This window comes from Salmo salar, chromosome ssa13 (genome assembly GCF_905237065.1).
Source record: "Salmo salar chromosome ssa13, Ssal_v3.1, whole genome shotgun sequence".
NCBI lineage: Eukaryota > Metazoa > Chordata > Actinopteri > Salmoniformes > Salmonidae > Salmo > Salmo salar.
In genome coordinates this window covers 97,165,220-97,184,462 of record NC_059454.1, presented here as the reverse complement: position 1 = coordinate 97,184,462, position 19,243 = coordinate 97,165,220, and the positions used below count along the sequence as shown (strand labels likewise).

Genomic DNA, 19,243 nt, shown 5'->3' with positions numbered 1-19,243 from the left:
GGGAAGAAGTCTGCCTCTAACCTTATAGATAGAGTGAAGGAGGAGAAGTCTGCCTCTAACCTTAGATAGAGTGAAGGGGGAGAAGTCTGCCTCTAACCTTATAGATAGAGTGAAGGAGGAGAAGTCTGCCTCTAACCTTAGATAGAGTGAAGGGGGAGAAGTCTGCCTCTAACCTTATAGATAGAGTGAAGTGGGAGTGAAGGGGGAGAAGTCTGCATCTAACCTTATAGATAGAGTGAAGGGGGAGAAGTCTGCCTCTATCCTTATAGATAGAGTGAAGGGGGAGAAGTCTGCATCTAACCTTATAGATAGAGTGAAGTGGGAGTGAAGTGGGAGAAGTCTGCCTCTATCCTTATAGATAGAGTAAAGTGGGAGAAGTCTGCCTCTATCCTTATAGATAGAGTGAAGGAGGAGAAGTCTGCATCTAACCTTATAGATAGAGTGAAGGAGGAGAAGTCTGCATCTAACCTTATAGATAGAGTGAAGGAGGAGAAGTCTGCATCTAACCTTATAGATAGAGTGAAGTGGAAGAAGTCTGCCTCTAACCTTATAGATAGAGTGAAGGGGGAGAAGTCTGCCTCTAACCTTATAGATAGAGTGAAGGGGGAGAAGTCTGCCTCTGACCTTATAGATAGAGTGAAGGGGGAGAAGTCTGCCTCTGACCTTATAGATAGAGTGAAGGAGAAGAAGTCTGCCTCTAACCTTAGATAGTGTGAAGGGGGAGAAGTCTGCATCTAACCTTATAGATAGAGTGAAGGAGAAGAAGTCTGCCTCTGACCTTATAGATAGAGTGAAGTGGGAGAAGTCTGCCTCTAACCTTATAGATAGAGTGAAGGAGAAGAAGTCTGCCTCTAACCTTAGATAGTGTGAAGGGGGAGAAGTCTGCCTCTAACCAAATAGATAGAATGAAGTGGGAGTGAAGGGGGAGAAGTCTGCCTCTAACCTTAGATAGAGTGAAGGGGGAGAAGTCTGCATCTAACCTTATAGATAGAGTGAAGGGGGAGAAGTCTGCATCTAACCTTATAGATAGAGTGAAGGGGGAGAAGAGGTGAAAAAACGTATAGACGAGGAAAAACACAACAAGGAGAAGAGAGGAGGAAAACCCAGACTATGAGCAGTCAACGGTGTCTGTTTGTCTGTCTGTTTGTCTGTCTGTTTGTCTGAAACTCACTGCTCTCAGCTGATATGGCGCTGTGACGGCACCGTACGTATGGAATCCACAGAGGAGCCAATAAAACGACAGAAGGAGAGAAAGAGAAAGAAAGGTCCTGAGGTCACCAGTCCAAAGCTGGAACTGTGTTTAGTCTGTTTTGTCAGATAGAAATATGTCCGCCGCACAAAGAACTTACTCTGAAAACAAGCACACGCACACACGCACTTACACACAAACACACACACAAAAACACACACACAGAAAGACAAAGCACAGAGAACTCACTCTGAAAAGACACACAGAGAAAGACTGCAATTTTGTATTCTGGTTTAGCAACTTTTTAACGCTGCCCGAGAAAACAGAAATACTAAAAGTGTGGCCAGGAAAGCAGTCAGGACAGACAGAGCAGCTTTTGTTAGGTTGGTTGTGTGTGTTTATTCTGGGTTGGGAAGTGGAGCTTGTTTAAGACATGGTGGTGTTGAACGGATGATTCTCTGTTCTCTCCCCGTCTCCCTGTCCGCTCTGAGGGCAGACGACTGGTTCTTACCGAAGACTATTACTATGTCCTGCTCTGCTATATTATACGATAGCTAGAACTTTTACTACTACTATTACCACTGGTACTATTACTATTACTACTACTCCGGGTTAGTAATAGTCATTGTAATACACATTAGAGTCATTGTAATACACATTAGAGTCATTGTAATACACATTAGAGTCATGGTAATACACATTAGAGTCATTGTAATACACATTAGAGTCATTGTAATACACATTAGAGTCATTGTAATACACATTAGAGCTGTGGCAGCAGCAGCAGTGTGCTGCAGAATGCTTCTCATCCCTCGAAAGGATAAGATGGCTCGCCAACAACATAAACGCTTAGTTACGTTTAGATTATGATTTCACAGACCCAGAAAGAGAGAGGGGGAAGGAGAGAGAGGAAGGACAGAGAGAACAGAAAGAAACAGAAGAGAAAGAGAGAGAGAACTAGAGAGCTGCGCCATGGCAGTCTCCCTCTTCTTGATCAGAGGTTGGGACTGTCTGATCTGAATAACCATTTCAACTACAAGTTGTCTCATCAGTAGGAGCTACACCGAAAAGGGCTATCGAATGATAAAATAAACAATCAAATTAAAATCCTCTTCTCTTTACTATGCAGATTGGCCAGAGGCAGTGTGAAAGCAGCCAGCAGCTTCTAGGTCCGCCCCACACTATCAGACAGCACATGTAACCCACACTATCAGACAGCACATCTAACCCACACTATCAGACAGCACATCTAACCCACACTATCAGACAGCACATCTAACCCACACTATCAGACAGCACATCTAACCCACACTATCAGACAGCACATCTAACCCACACTATCAGACAGCACATCTAACCCACACTATCAGACAGCACATCTAACCCACACTATCAGACAGCACATCTAACCCACACTATCAGACAGCACACCTAACCCACACTATCAGACAGCACATCTAACCCACACTATCAGACAGCACACCTAACCCACACTATCAGACTGCACATCTAACCCACACTATCAGACTGCACATCTAACCCACACTATCAGACTGCACATCTAACCCACACTATCAGACAGCACATCTAACCCACACTATCAGACTGCACATCTAACCCACACTATCAGACAGCACATCTAACGCTTCGCTTTAGCAATCTCACTAGTATAAAGACCTCCTCCATTCCTGCCATTATTGAAAGAGATTGTGATACCTCACATCTCAAAATTGGGTTACTTAATGTTAGATCCCTCACTTCCAAGGCAGTTATAGTCAATGAACTAATCACTGATAATAATCTTGATGTGATTGGCCTGACTGAAACATGGCTTAAGCCTGATGAATTTACTGTGTTAAATGAGGCCTCACCCCCTGGTTACACTAGTGACCATACCCCCCGTGCATCCGGCAAAGGCGGAGGTGTTGCTAACATTTACGATAGCAAATTTCAATTTACAAAAAAAAAACAATGACGTTTTCGTCTTTTGAGCTTCTAGTCATGAAATCTATGCAGCCTACTCACTCACTTTTTATAGCTACTGTTTACAGGCCTCCTGGGCCATATGCAGTGTTCCTCACTGAGTTCCCTGAATTCCTATCGGATCTTGTAGTCATAGCAGATAATATTCAAATTTTTGGTGACTTTAACATTCACATGGAAAAGTCCACAGACCCACTCCAAAAGGCTTTCGGAGCCATCATCGACTCAGTGGGTTTTGTCCAACATGTCTCTGGACCTACTCACTGCCACAGTCATACTCTGGACCTAGTTTTGTCCCATGGAATAAATGTTGTGGATCTAAATGTTTTTCCTCATAATCCTGGACTATCGGACCACCATTTTATTACGTTTGCAATTGCAACAAATAATCTGCTCAGACCCCAACCAAGGAGCATTAAAAGTCGTGCTATAAATTCTCAGACAACCCAAAGATTCCTTGATGCCCTTCCAGACTGCCTCTGCCTACCCAAGGACGTCAGAGGACAAAAATCAGTTAACCACCTAACCGAGGAACTCAATTTAACCTTGCGCAATACCCTAGATGCAGTTTGACACCTAAAAACTAAAAACATCTGTCATAAGAAACTAGCTCCCTGGTATACAGAAAATACACGAGCTCTGAAGCAAGCTTCCAGAAAATTGGAACGGAAATGGCGCCACACCAAACTGGAAGTCTTCCGACTAGCTTGGAAAGACAGTACCGTGCAGTATCGAAGAGCCCTCACTGCTGCTCGATCATCCTATTTTTCCAACTTAATTGAGGAAAATAAGAACAATCCGAAATTTCTTTTTGATACTGTCGCAAAGCTAACTAAAAAGCAGCCTTCGCAAATGGAGGATGGCTTTCACTTCAGCAGTAATACATTTATGAACTTCTTTGAGGAAAAGATCATGATCATTAGAAAGCAAATTACAGACTCCTCTTTAAATCTGGGTATTCCTCCAAAGCTCCAAAGTCTACACAACTCTGCCAGGACCTAGGATCAAGGGAGATACTAAAGTGTTTTAGTACTATATCTCTTGACGCAATTATGAAAATAATCATGGCCTCCAAACCCTCAAGCTGCATACTGGACCCTATTCCAACTAAACTACTGAAAGAGCTACTTCCTGTGCTTGGCCCTCCTATGTTGAACATAATAAACGGCTCTCTATCCACCGGATGTGTACCAAGCTCACTAAAAGTGGCAGTAATAAAGCCTCTCTTGAAAAAGCCGAATCTTGATCCAGAAATTATAAAAAACTATCGGCCTATATCGAATCTTCCATCCCTCTCAAAAATTTTAGAAAAAGCTGTTGCACAGCAACTCACTGCCTTCCTGAAGACAAACAATGTATACGAAATGCTTCAGTCTGGTTTTAGACCCCATCATAGCACTGAGACTGCACTTGTGAAGGTGGTAAATGACCTTTTAATGACGTCAGACCGAGGCTCTGCATCTGTCCTCGTGCTCCTAGATCTTAGTGCCGCTTTTGATACCATCGATCACCACATTCTTTTGGAGAGATTGGAAACCCAAATTGGTCTACATGGACAAGTTCTGGCCTGGTTTAGATCTTATCTGTCGGGAAAGATATCAGTTTGTCTCTGTCAATGGTTTGTCCTCTGACAAATCAATTGTACATTTCGGTGTTCCTCAAGGTTCCGTTTTAGGACCACTATTGTTTTCACTATATATTTTACCTCTTGGGGATGTCATTCGAAAACATAATGTTAAATTTCACTGCTATGCGGACGACACACAGCTGTACATTTCAATGAAACATGGTGAAGCCCCAAAATTGCCCTCGCTAGAAGCCTGTGTTTCAGACATAAAGAAGTGGATGGCTGCAAACTTTCTACTTTTAAACTCGGACAAAACAGAGATGCTTGTTCTAGGTCCCAAGAAACAAAGAGATCTTCTGTTGAATCTGACAATTAATCTGGATGGTTGTACAGTCGTCTCAAATAAAACTGTGAAGGACCTCGGCGTTACTCTGGACCCTGATCTCTCTTTTGAAGAACATATCAAGACTGTTTCAAGGACAGCTTTTTTCCATCTACGTAACATTGCAAAAATCAGAAATTTTCTGTCCAAAAATGACGCAGAAAAATTAATCCATGCTTTTGTTACTTCTAGGCTGGACTACTGCAATGCTCTACTTTCCGGCTACCCGGATAAAGCACTAAATAAACTTCAGTTAGTGCTAAATACGGCTGCTAGAATCCTGACTAGGACCAAAAAATTTGATCATATTACTCCAGTGCTAGCCTCCCTACACTGGCTTCCTGTTAAGGCAAGGGCTGATTTCAAGGTTTTACTGCTAACCTACAAAGCATTACATGGGCTTGCTCCTACCTATCTTTCCGATTTGGTCCTGCCGTACATACCTACACGTACGCTACGGTCACAAGACGCAGGCCTCCTAATTGTCCCTAGAATTTCTAAGCAAACGGCTGGAGGTAGGGCTTTCTCCTATAGAGCTCCATTTTTATGGAATGGTCTGCCTACCAATGTGAGAGACGCAGACTCAGTCTCAACCTTTAAGTCTTTACTGAAGACTTATCTCTTCAGTAGGTCCTATGATTAAGTATAGTCTGGCCCAGGAGTGTGAAGGTGAACGGAAAGGCTGGAGCAACGAACCGCCCTTGCTGTCTCTGCCTTGCCGGTTCCCCTCTTTCCACTGGGATTCTCTGCCTCTAACCCTTTTACAGGGGCTGAGTCACTGGCCTACTGGTGTTCTTCCATGCCGTCCATGGGAGGGGTGTGTCACTTGAGTGGGTTGAGTCACTGACGTGGTCTTCCTGTCTGGGTTGGCGCCCCCCCCTTGGGTTGTGCCATGGCGGAGATCGTTGTGGGCTATACTCGGCCTTGTCTTAGGACGGTAAGTTGGTGGTTGGAGACATCCCTCTAGTGGTGTGGGGGCTATGCTTTGGCAAAGTGGGTGGGGTTATATCCTGCCTGTTTGGCCCTGTCCGGGGGTATCATCGGATGGGGCCACAGTGTCTTCTGATCCCTCCTGTCTCAGCCTCCAGTATTTATGCTGCAGTAGTTTATGTTTCGGGGGGCTAGGGTCAGTCTGTTACATCTGGAGTATTTCTCTTGTCTTATCCGGTGTCCTGTGTGTATTTAAATATGCTCTCTCTAATTCTCTCTTTCTCTCTTTCTGTCTTTCTCTCGGAGGACCTGAGCCCTAGGACCATGCCTCAGGACTACCTGGTATGATGACTCCTTGCTGTCCCCAGTCCACCTGGCCGTGCTGCTGCTCCAGTTTCAACTGTTCTGCCTGCGGCTATGGAACCCTGACCTGTTCACCGGACGTGCTTGTTGCACCCTCGACAACTACTATGATTATTATTATTTGACCATGCTGGTCATTTATGAACATTTTAACATCTTGACCATGTTCTGTTATAATATCCACCCTGCACAGCCAGAAGAGGACTGGCCACCCCTCATAGCCTGGTTCCTCTCTAGGTTTCTTCCTAGGTTTTTGGCCTTTCTAGGGAGTTTTTCCTAGGGAGTTTTTCCTAGCCACCGTGCTTCTTTCACATGCTTTGCTTGCTGTTTGGGGTTTTAGGCTGGGTTTCTGTACAGCACTTTGAGAATATCAGCTGATGTACGAAGGGCTATATAAAAATAAATTTGATTTGATTTGATCTAACCCACACTATCAGACAGCACATCTAACCCACACTATCAGACAGCACATCTAACCCACACTATCAGACAGCACACCTAACCCACACTATCAGACAGCACATCTAATAGGAAACTATCTCTCTGTTTATCTGTGGTGGAGTCATATTTTTCCATGGTGTGGAGAGGTCCGTCTCAACAGAGAGAGCCTTGCTAGCCCCCCCAGCCCACCACACTGACCCACACCACGGCAGACAAGGGCTGGGACAGACCCCACTGTTTATTGGTTCGGGGACAAACCAAATAGTCTGATGTTTAAATATAGAAAGTATTATTTGCCAGATGAACCAGCTTCCTGTCCTCTGGAATAAGCCAAGTTCATTACACTGTCACAGCGGACATCTCTTCTAATAAGAACCGGACCCTTAACTCCCACCTTGGTCAGCCATGATAAGGCTAGATATTTTATTACTTATTTAACCTTTATTTAATTAGGCAAGTCAGTTAAAAAAAAGTCTTATTTACAATGACGGCCTACCCGGGCCAAAACCAGACGACACTGGGCCAATTGTGCGCCGCCCTGTGGGACTCCCAATCACGGCTGGATGTGATACAGCCTGGATTCGAACCAGGGATTGCAGTGACATCACTACGCTGGAGATACAGTGCATTAGACCGCTGCGCCACTCGGGAGCCCATAGATATTAACTAGATTAACTAGGAATTATTACTAGGTATAATAATATAAGAATGTATTTCATTCTGTGTAATGTAACTTTCAAAATACAGCAATCGTCCCTGTATGATTCATTTTGCATTATGCGATGCTGCGTTTTGCATCATACGGGGACGATTTCTGTATTAAGAAAGTTACATATCTTGAAAATTTGATTGTTGGCAAGCAAAATATTTTTGGGGCTGTGTCAACAATGGACTAATGAAACAAATACCAAAATATAGTTTTTGGCTGGAATATTCCTTTAAGACTAGATATTGGTTCAATATAAAACCTCAAAAGGATTGGCCAGTGACCACACTGGAGTGTTCTTCATGTCGTATATCTATAGTGAATGTAACTAGGCTAAAAGTTACTAAACTATTGATTTATGACATACTGTCTGAACTATGTTTGCATTCATAAACCATTCTTCAGAACCCAAACGACCAGCCACATATTGCACCAGTGTATCTAGGCCAAGACCACAGCCAAAGTTGTTTACTTGGCAAGAAGAAACGTGTGACATATCTAAGAATCTGTTGGAGGGAGAGAACCCTTGGGAGGGTAAGTCTAGTTTACAGACAAAACTTCATAGGAGAAAGACAGACATCAAAAAGTAAAAAGCAGAACTGAAAAGACATAGACAAACATGAATTCTGCGAAAGCTTACAATCCATCAACAACAGACTTTCAGAGGAGAAAAAGTGCCACAAAAAAGGGGTCACACAAATGTGAACAAAATATGAATCCTCTATGCCCTTGGTCTGAAACAGTACTAGACTCCAAGATGATCTAACCGTGAAAAGAGAAGGCCATAGTGAGAAGGTCCAGAAACCGTGGAGAGGCATCTCTGTGTGTTACTGTGAGAAGTTGGCACATGGTACTGTAATGTATATGTCTATGTGCCAATGCTACTTTGTGTTGTAAGTAGCTCTCTGAAGGCTTTCACCAGAGAACACACTCTGACAACCAGAACCACCATTCTCCCTTCTCACACACACACACACACACACACACACACACACACACACACATATGCTCACTGAAAACCATTCAACGAGTTTAAGAGTTGAGGACCTTCAAGGCCAAGTGACTTTGTTTTCTATGGACGCTGTCTGACTGGACGATTTATTTCATACTTCTAAACCCAGACTCTATCTGCTACCATCAGCCAGTCCTGAGGGGCACTTATCAAATTAAGACAAATATTTGAAATAAACTAAGAATTATCCTTCTTTACTGAAGCAAGAAAACAAATCGATCTGTTATTCAAGGCACGGAGAGAAAGAACATTTTGAGGAGGAGAAGTGTAGGCTTTCTGTTTCTGTCCCAAAACCTAGGATCAATGTTTGGATGGCTGGAAGGCTATACATGTCTTTTTACACACTGAGGAAGTTAAGGATTTGTTCAGGATATGTACAAGAGTTTCAATAGGTGGTTTTAAGTGAGAATAAACTGAGATCTCTACACACAGGCAGAGATAGGTACACACACACACGCGGAGGAATGCCCCTCTTCCACTTACTCGAGGAAACTGGTGATGTAGCTCTTACTGCAGGCCGACCAGGAGAAGGGGTTGGTGTTAGCTGTGATGTGGGCCGCCATCAGCTTGGCTGCCTCATGGCCTTTAGTCCCACATGAGTTTCCTATTCCATCATGGTTCATCCCGAAACTGTAAGCGCAAAATGGAGGACAGAGAGGAGGGCGGGTCAAACATGGAGAAAGATGGAATTGCCTCAAGACTTAAAGATCTAAGGTCAGTTTTGATTTTTCCAACCATATAGGTTAAGGTATGGTTTGGGGGAGGATCAGGTGATCTTAGATCTGTGCCTGAGGACAGCCTTTACCCAGATTGGCCAAAAATGCCATTCAAAGAGAGATATCTAATACTGTGGCTGATGGGTGCAGAGCAGTCAGATAGGTTCAATAATTACCTCTGGGAATGTATCTCTACCTCCCTGTACCTCATTTTACAGACGCTCTTATCCAGAGTGACTTACAGGACCAATTAGACAGATTAGTCACCTAGTCGGCTCGGGGATTCAAACCAGCAACCTTTCAGTTACTGGCCCAATGCTCTTAACCGCTAGGCTACCTGCAGCCCTTTTCTACCTCTTCTATAACTCTGCCCGGCACCTCCTCTACATGTAGGGCAGGGTTAGAGAGAGGTAGAGAGGGTTTGAGATGTTAGAAAGGGCTCCCTGGCTCCTGGCTGTAACAGCTGGTGTAGAGGGGACTAGAGGTCAGGGGTCAGGCTTTGTCTGGAGCGCTGGAGGGAGCAGAGAGTTTTAATCACCACCCTGATGCTGCCTGCTTGTCAATCAATCACCATCTACAGGTCTTGACTGGCCAGTTACAGAACAGCAGCCAGCTACAGACAGGGGAAGAGGGAGGTGGGGATAGACCAGAGCCAAACACTCTATGCTCTCAATGAGACTTGGGGAAAGAGAGAGAGACAGAGAGCGGGGCGGGGATAAAGACAGAGAGACAGAGAGACAGAGAGAGAGAGGGGAAGGAGAGAGACAGATAAAGAGAAAGAGAGGAGAGAAAGAGAAAGAGAGGGAGAGGGAAAGAGAGAGAGACAGAGAGATAAAGAAAGAGGTTCAACCTTGGGCGTGGCGATATCGGCAAAATATCATATCAGGGTATTTTTCACATTTTTGACTGTATGATGGTATTTGACGTATTTTATGTTTTTGATTAATAAAAGTTCTAAATTTGCTTCATGAGTACTGCGTGACCCTAGGGTGGTATCACATATATGATACATTATTTCAATGTGTCTTTCTCCATTCTGATTGGTTTATACTGTTCAATTCAACTTCAACCTAAAATAATTTCCTGCACTAATTTGAGATCATTTCCACACTGCCACGATATGGGCAAAAAAACGAGGCCTTATTTTTAACCAAATGTTGCAATTGCGATTTAGAGCAAAACACTTGGGTGAAGTTTTGGAATCATGGAAATAGAATGTTTATTCTAATTATATAGTTAGCATATAAATAATAATGGGCACTTTGAATACAGTGTTGTTTGACATGACAACAAATGAAAATGCCATGGAGGAGTTATTGTGACAGGGTAGGAACCAAAGTGATGTTCAGTGTTTCCTAGGGAACCCTATAATCTTTGGCTACATGAAATCTTTATTCATGTTGCCAACATATTCATGCTTCACCTATTCCTCTTTGATTTAGAAGATACTGTTGCACAAACAACATGCTGATTTAGGCCTCCACCAGTACTGGTATCAGGTTGTTTTACCTAGCTACGTTTGCTCTGACTCAGTACTTTTATTAGCCAGCTAACTAGCGATTAGCAGTAGTGGCTAACACGATTTAGCTTAACTTGCTAAGAAAATACAAACTAGCTGTTTGCAGATGTAAGAAACACAAACTAATTATAAAATGCTTGTGGATTTATATTAAGATCAAAGTGGAAACAACATCGTTGTCATCAACATTGTTGCATGTGCTGCATTGACCATGCAGACTGAACGAAAGTGTCTCGTGGTTGTGCAACAACAAATGCAATCCTTGAGTGACAAGGGGTGGGACTAGGTCTGTGTGGAAAGCGGCATGGAGAGAGATGGGAGGGATGACTCAAGTAGCTGAGTAAACTATAAAAATGGACGTTACACACGGCGTATCACATTTAACAAACCAAACATTCAAATACCATTATAGAATATACAGTACACCGCCCAGGCCTGGTTCAACCCCTACTCGTCCACCCTCCCCGTAAACACAAATACTTCTCTCTCTCTCTCTCTCTCTCTCTCTCTCTCTCTCAGCGTCCGTCTGATCAGAGCAGCTCTCTAGTGTGAACCTCCTGACAGAAAGAAAGGTTTCTGCTTTCTGGTTTCTGCTGCCCAACTTGACTGAGCACTGGCCTGGCTGCATACAAATCCGTTTAACAAAAAATGTATGTAACCCAAAAACTGTATCTGTCTGAATATCTAAATGAAAGAAAAGCTTGTGTTACGGCAGGAAGCCGAAGCTTAGTTTCCCTGACCGTCCAAAAGCACAGATCAGTTGTAATGTATATAACAACCCACCACATCCCACAGCCCGGCCTGTTTTTCTAACGCTGGCGTTTATGACATTTAACCCTACTCTGGAAATAAATCAGTCGTCCTGGCTTAGTTTTTTTTATACATCCGCTCCTTGCAGAGACCATTTTTACAACTGCCCCAAAACAGAAGCAGACACGAGACATTATAAAGGAAATGGCCATCTCTGTGAACCCCAGGGAGTGGATACGTAGACCAATACATCATCATTACTGAACTTTATATTCAGGAGGTACGTGGACACTGTCATTGGCATGAGCAAACACAGCATACATTGCATTCGGAAAGTATTCAAACTCCTTGACTTTTTCCACATTTTGTTACAATACAGCATTATTCTAAAACGTATTCAATAGTTTTTTTCCTCGTCAATCTACACACAATACCCAATAATGACAAAGCAAAAACAGGTTTTTAGAATTTTTTGCAAAGTTATTATAAATAAAAACAGAAAAATCACATTTACAGAAGTATTCAGACCCTTTACTCAGTACTTTGTTGAAGCACCTTTGGCAGCGATTACAGCCTTGAGTCTTCTTGGGTATGATGCTACAAGCTTGGCACTCGTGTATTTGGGGAGTTTCTCCCATTCTTCTCTGCAGAACCTCTCAAGTTCTGTCAGGGGAGCGTTGATGCACAGCTATTATCAGGTCTCTCCAGAGATGTTCCATCGGCTTCAAGTCTGGGCTCTGGCTGGGCCACTCAAGGACATTCAGAGACTTGTCCCGAAGCCACTCCTGCGTTGTCTTGGCTGTGTGCTTAGGGTCGTTGTCCTGTTGGAAGGTGAACATGCGCCTCAGTTGAGGTCCTGAGCGCTCTGGACCAGGTTTTCATCAAAGATCTCTCTGTACTTTGGGGACCCTCAATGCTGCAGAAATGTTTTGGCACCCTTCCCCAGATCTGTGCCTGGACACAATCCTGTCTCTGAGCTCTACGGACAATTCCTTCGATCTCATGGCTTGGTTTTTGCTCTGACATGCACTGCCAACTGTGGGACCTTATATAGACAGGTGTGTGCCTTTCCAAATCATGTCCAATCAATTGAATTTACCACAGGTGGACTCCAATCAAGTTGTAGAAACATCTCAAGGATGATCAATGGAAACAGGATGCACCTGAGCTCAATTTTGAGTCTCATAGCAAAGGGTCTGTTTTTATTTTTAATACATTTTCATAACTTTCTATAAACCTGTTTTCGCTTTGTCATTATGGGGTATTGTGTGTAGATTGATGAGGAAATGTTTTATTTAATCTATTTTAGAATAACGCTGTAACGTAGCAAAATGTGGAAAAAGGGAAGGGGTCTGAATACTTTCCGAATACACTGTATATTAAAAAGTATGTGGACACCCTTTCAAATGAATAAATTTGGCTATTTCAGCCACACCCATTGCTGACAGGTGTATAAAATCGAGCACACAGCCATGCAATGTCCATAGACAAACATTGGTAGTAGAATGGCCTTACTGAAGAGCTCAGTGACTTTCAACTTGGCACCGTCATAACAACAAGTCAGTTCGTCAAATTTCTGCCCTGCTAGAGCTGCCCCAGTCAACTGTAAGTGCTATTATTGTGAAGTGGAAACATCTAGGAGCAACAACGGCTCAGCCGCAAAATGGATGGCCACACAAGCTCACAGAACGGGACCGCCAAGTGCTGAAGTGCTTAAAAATCATCTGTCCTCGGTTGCAACACTCACTACTGAGTTCCAAACTGCCTCTGGAAACAACCACAGCAATAACTGTTCGTCGGGAGCTTCATGAAATGGGTTTCCATGGCCGAGCAGCTGCACACAAGCCTAAGATCACCTAAGATCACCATGCACAATACCATCTGCTAGTCCGATGGACAAATCTGGGTTTGCCGGATGCTAGGAGAACGCTATCTGCCCGAATGCATAGTGACAACTGTAAAGTTTGATGGAGGAGGAAAAATGGTCTGGGGCTGTTTTTCATGTTTCGGGCTAGGTCCCTTAGTTCCAGTGAAGGGAAATCTTAAAGCTATAGCATGCAATGATATTCTAGATGCTTCTGTGCTTCCAACTTTGTGGCAACAGTTTGGGTAAGGCCCTTTCCAGTTTCCGCATGACAATGCCCCCATGCACAAAGCAAGGACCATATAAAAATGGTTTGTCAAGAAGAAGAGTGGAGGCTGTTATAGCTGCAAAGGGGGGACCAACTACATATTCATTCCCATGATTTGGAATGAGATAGACGAGCAGGTGTCCACATACAGTTGAAGTCGGAAGTTTACATACACTTAGGTTGGAGTCATTAAAACTAGTTTTTCAACCATTCCACAAATTTCTTGTTAACAAACTATAGTTTTGGCAAGTCGGTTAGGACATCTACTTTGTGCATGACTGTCACGACTTCCGCTGAAGTTTAATCCTCTCCTTGTTCGGGCGGCACTCGCCATCGGCGTCGCCAGACTTCTAGCCATCATCGATCCACTTTTCATTTTCCATTTGTTTTGTCTTGTCTTTCCACACACCTGGTTTCAATTCCCTTATTACATGTTGTGTATTTAACCCTCTGTTCCCCACATGTCCTTGTCCAGAAATGTTTGTTGTAAGTGCTTGTGCACGTTATGCTGGTGTGTGACGGGTTTTGTACCCATTTGATTTATTGTTCTGTTAATGGTGGTTTTTATTATTTAACTGCGCTGTTGTAAATCAGTTTTTGCTCTCCTGCGCCTGACTTCTCTGCCGCCAGAACGCACCCCTTACAGAATTCTGGACCAAACTTATGGAGTCAGCAGGAGCAGGTACCCCGGGTATAGGGGTGGAGGAGCGCGTCCGGGAGCACGCAACAATGCTCCACCATCTTGGCACCGCCATGGACCGCGTTGTCCAGACAATGGACCGCTGGGAGAGACAGGGAGTTCTCCAGCGCCTCCACCAGCACAACCGGGGTCTCCACTACGCGCCCCTCCTTCTCCTGGTCCCAGTGGGATTCGTCTCTCCCTTCCCCAGGAATACGATGAACTGCCAGGGGTTCCTGTTGCAGCTAGACTTATACCTGGCAACCGTCCACCCGGCTCCTTCGGGCCGTAAGAGGGTGTCTGTCCGCCCTCGTCTCGTGCCTCACCGGGAAAGCCCTGGAGTGGGCCAACGCCGTGTGGAGAGAGGGAGATGCGGCGTTGGACCAGTTAAAGGAGTTCACCTGCCGCTTCCGGGCAGTCTTCGACTGCCCGCCCGAGGGTAGAGCTGCGGGTGAACGCCTCTTCCATCTGAGGCAGGGGACGAGGAGCGTCCAGGACTTCGCCCTGGAGTTTCGCACCCTGGGTGCCGGCGCAGGATGGAATGACAGGGCCCTGATCAACCATTATCGCTGTAGTCTGCGCGAGGACGTTCGTCGGGAGTTGGCCTACAGAGACACCACCCTCACATTCGACCAGCTGGTGGAACTATCCATCCGGCTGGATAACCTGCTGGCTACCCGCGGACGTTCAGATCGGGGTCTGTTGGTTCCATCCCCCCGCACCCTCTCTCCAATACCCATGGAGCTGGGAGGGGCGGTGCGCAGGAAGACTGGAGGGGGTTCCAGCTCGTGCACCATCTGTGGCCGCAGAGGTCACACTGCTGGTCGGTGCCGGGTTGGTTCCTCTGGGTATCGAGGCAGCAGGCAGGGCGTTCTGGTGTCACCCCAGGTGAGCCGGCACCATTCTCACCCAGAGCCCTCTGCTGCACATATGGTTTTGTATGTCACTTTTCCTGAGTTTTCCCCGCATTCCCAGCATAAGGCGCTCGTCGATTCAGGCGCGGCTGGGAATTTTATAGATAGATCGTTCGGCCATAGTTTAGGGATCCCCATTGTTCCCGTGGCTGTGCCCTTCCCCGTTCACGCCTTAGATAGTCGACCATTAGGGTCAGGGTTGATTAGGGAGGCCACCGCTCCTCTGGGCATGGTGACGCAGGGGGGTCACAAGGAGAGAATTAGTCTCTGCCTTATTGACTCTCCTGCGTCTCCCGTGGTGCTAGGCCTACCCTGGTTAGCTTGTCATGACCCCACTGTTTCTTGGCAATGGAGGGCTCTCTACGGTGGAAGGTCCACACCAGGTCTCCACCGTGTGCATTCCCCCCGAATATGCTGATTTGGCTCCCGACCTTCTCCAAAAAGAAGGCAACTCAATTACCACCCCATCGACGGGGTGATTGTGCGATAAATCTCCTGGTAGACGCTGCACTTCCAAGGAGTCACATGTATCCCCTGTCACAGGCGGAGATGGCGGCTATGGAAACATATGTCTCTGAATCCCTGCGTCAGGGGTACATTTGGTCCTCCACTTCACCCGCCTCCTCGAGTTTATTTTTTGTGAAGAAGAAGGAGGGAGGACTGCGCCCGTGTATTGACTATCGAGGTCTGAACCAGATCACTGTGAAGTATAGTTACCCGTTACTGTTCATAGCCACAGCAATTGAGTCAATGCATGGGGCGCGCTTCTTCACCAAAATAGATCTCAGCAGCGCTTACAACCTGGCGCGTATCCGGGAGGGAGACGAGTGGAAGACGGCTTTCAGTACCACCTCAGGGCACTATGAGTACCTCGTCATGCCATACGGGTTGATTAATGCGCCATCAGTCTTCCAAGCCTTTGTAGACGAGCTTTTCAGGGATCTGCACGGGCAGGGTGTAGTGGTGTATATCGATGACATTCTGATATACTCCGCTACACGCGCCGAGCATGTGTCCCTGGTGCGCAGGGTGCTTGGTCACCTGTTGGAGCATGACCTGTACGTCAAGGGTGAGAAATGTCTGTTCTTCCAGCAGTCCGTCTCCTTCCTAGGGTACCGCATCTCCACTTCAGGGGTGGAGATGGAGAGTGACCGCATTTCAGCCGTGCGTAATTGGCCGACTCCCACCACGGTAAAGGAAGTGCAGCGGTTCTTAGGGTTTGCCAACTACTACCGGAGGTTTATCCGGGGTTTTGGTCAGGTAGCGGCTCTCATTACCTCACTGCTGAAGGGGGGCCCGGTGCATTTGCAGTGGTCGGCTGAGGCGGACAGGGCTTTTGGTCACCTGAGGGCTCTGTTTACCTCGGCTCCCATGCTGGCCCATCCAGATCCCTCTTTGGCGTTCATAGTGGAGGTGGACGCGTCCAAGGCTGGGATAGGAGCTGTGCTCTCTCAGCAGAGGGGGCGAAACACCCTTTATCCGGGCAGTGAGGAGATTGAACCCTCGCCAGGCAAGAAGCATGTCCTTGTCCGGATTTGTTTGTTGTAAGTGCTTGTGCACGTTATGCTGGTGTGTGAAGGGTTTTGTACCCATTTGATTTATTGTTCTGTTAACGGTGGTTTTTATTATTAAACTGCGCCGTTGTAAATACGTTTTTGCTCTCCTGCGCGTGACTTCTCTGCCGCCAGTACGCACCAATTACAATGTCACAAGTAATTTTTCCAACAATTGTTTACAGACAGATTACTTTACTTATAATTCAATGTATCACAATTCCAGTGGGTCAGAAGTTTACATACACTAAGTTGACTGTGCCTTTAAACAGCTTGGAAAATTCCAGAAAATGATGGCTTTAGAAGCTTCTGATAGGCTAATTGACATAATTTGAGTCAATTGGAGGTGTACCTGTGGATGTATTTCAAGGCCTACCTTCAAACTCAGTGCCTCTTTGCCTGACATCATGGGAAAATCAACAGAAATCAGCCAAAATGTCAGAAAAATAATTGTAGACTTCCACAAGTCTTGTTCATCCTTGGGAGCAATTTCCAAACGCCTGGAGGTATCACGTTCATCTGTACAAACAATAGTACGCAAGTATAAACACCATGAGACCACGCAGCCATCATACTGCTCAGGAAGGAGACGAGTTCTGTCTCCTAGAGATGAATGTACTTTGGTGCGAAAAGTGTAAATCAATCCCAGAACAACAGCAAAGGACCTTGTGAAGATGCTGGAGGAAACAGGTGCAAAAGTATCTATATCCACAGTAAAACAAGTTGTATATTCACATAATCTGAAAGGCCGCTCAGCAAGGAAGAAGCCACTGCTCCAAAACCTTCATAAAAAAGCCAGACTACGGTTTGCAACTGCACATGGGGACAAAGATCATACTTTTTGGAGAAATATCCTCTGGTCTGATGAAACAAAAATAGAACTGTTTGGCCGTAATGAGTGTTGTTATGTTTGGAGGAAAAAGGGGGACGCATGCAAGCCGAAGAACACCATCCCAACCGTGAAGCATGTGGGTGGCAGCATCATGTTGTGGGGGTGCTTTGCTGCAGGAGGGACTGGTGCACTTCACAAAATAGATGGCATCATGAGGATGGAAAATTATGTGGGTATATTGAAGCAACATCTCAAGACATCAGTCAGGAAGTTAAAGCTTGGTCGCAAATGGGTCTTCCAAATGGACAATGACCCCAAGCATACTTCCAAAGTTGTGGAAAAATGGCTAACGGAGAACAAAGTCAAGGTATTGGAGTGGCCATCACAAAGCCCTGACCTCAAACCCATAAAAAAAATTGTGGGCAGAACTGAAGAAACATGTGCAAGCAGGCCTACAAACCTGACTCAGTTACACCAGCTCTGTCATGTGGAATGGGCCAAAATTCACCAAACTTATTGTGGAAAGCTTGTGGAAGGCTACCTGAAACGTTTGACCCAAGTTCAACAATTTCAAGGCAATGCCACCAAATACTAATTGAGTTTATGTAAACCTCTGACCCACTGGGAATGTGATGAAAGAAATAAAAGCTGAAATAAATCATTCTCTCTACAATTATTCTGACATTTCACATTCTTAAAATAAAGTGGTGATACTAACTGACCTAAGACAGGGAATTGTGAATTGTGAAAAACTGAGTTTAAACTTATTTGGCTAAGGTGTATGTAACCTCAAAGCTCATCACTAAGCTAAGGATCCTGGGACTAAACACCTCCCTCTGCAACTGGATCCTGGACTTCCTGACGGGCCGCCCCCAGGTGGTGAGGGTAGGTAGCAACATATCTGCCACGCTGATCCTCAACACTGGAGCTCCCCAGGGGTGCGTACTCAGTCCCCTCCTGTACGCCCTGTTCACCCACAACTGCATGGCCAGGCATGACTCTAACACCATCATTAAGTTTGCAGACGACACAACAGTGGTAGGCCTGATCACCGACAACGACAAGACAGCCTATAGGGAGGAAGTCAGAGACCTGGCTGGGAGGTGCCAGAATAACAACCTATCCCTCAATGTAACCAAGACTAAGGAGATTATTGTGGACTACAGAAAAAGGAGGACCGAGCACGCCCCCATTCTCATCGACGGAGCTGTAGTGGAGCAGGTTTAGAGCTCAGGTTCCGTGGTGTCCACATCAACAACAAACTAGAATGGTCCAAACACACCAAGACAGTCGTGAAGAGGGCACGACAAAGCCTATTCCCCCTCAGGAAACTAAAAAGATTTGGCATGGGTCCTGAGATCCTCAAAAGGTTCTACAGCTTCAACATCCTGATTGGTTGCATCACTGCCTGGTATGGCAATTGCTCGGACTCTCACCGCAAGACACTACAGAGGGTAGTGCATACGGCCTAGTAAATCACTGGGGCTAAGCTGCCTGCCATCCAGGACCTCTACACCAGGCGGTGTCAGAGGAAGGCCCTAAAAATTGTCAAAGACCCCAGCCACCCCAGTCATA

The 19,243-nt window shown here is 45.4% G+C and overlaps 1 protein-coding gene across 4 annotated transcripts in view; it reads right to left on the bottom strand.

Moving 5' to 3' along the window:
• The window catches only part of LOC106568319 (A disintegrin and metalloproteinase with thrombospondin motifs 6), a 190,635-nt gene that overhangs the window by 117,961 nt on the left and 53,431 nt on the right, over positions 1 to 19,243 (bottom strand). For all 4 annotated transcript variants that reach the window (XM_045692499.1, XM_045692496.1, XM_045692497.1 and 1 more), the window contains exon 10: positions 9,057 to 9,203. In XM_045692499.1, the coding sequence (XP_045548455.1) occupies positions 9,057 to 9,203 (147 nt within the window). The remainder of the gene's footprint in view (positions 1 to 9,056; positions 9,204 to 19,243) is intronic.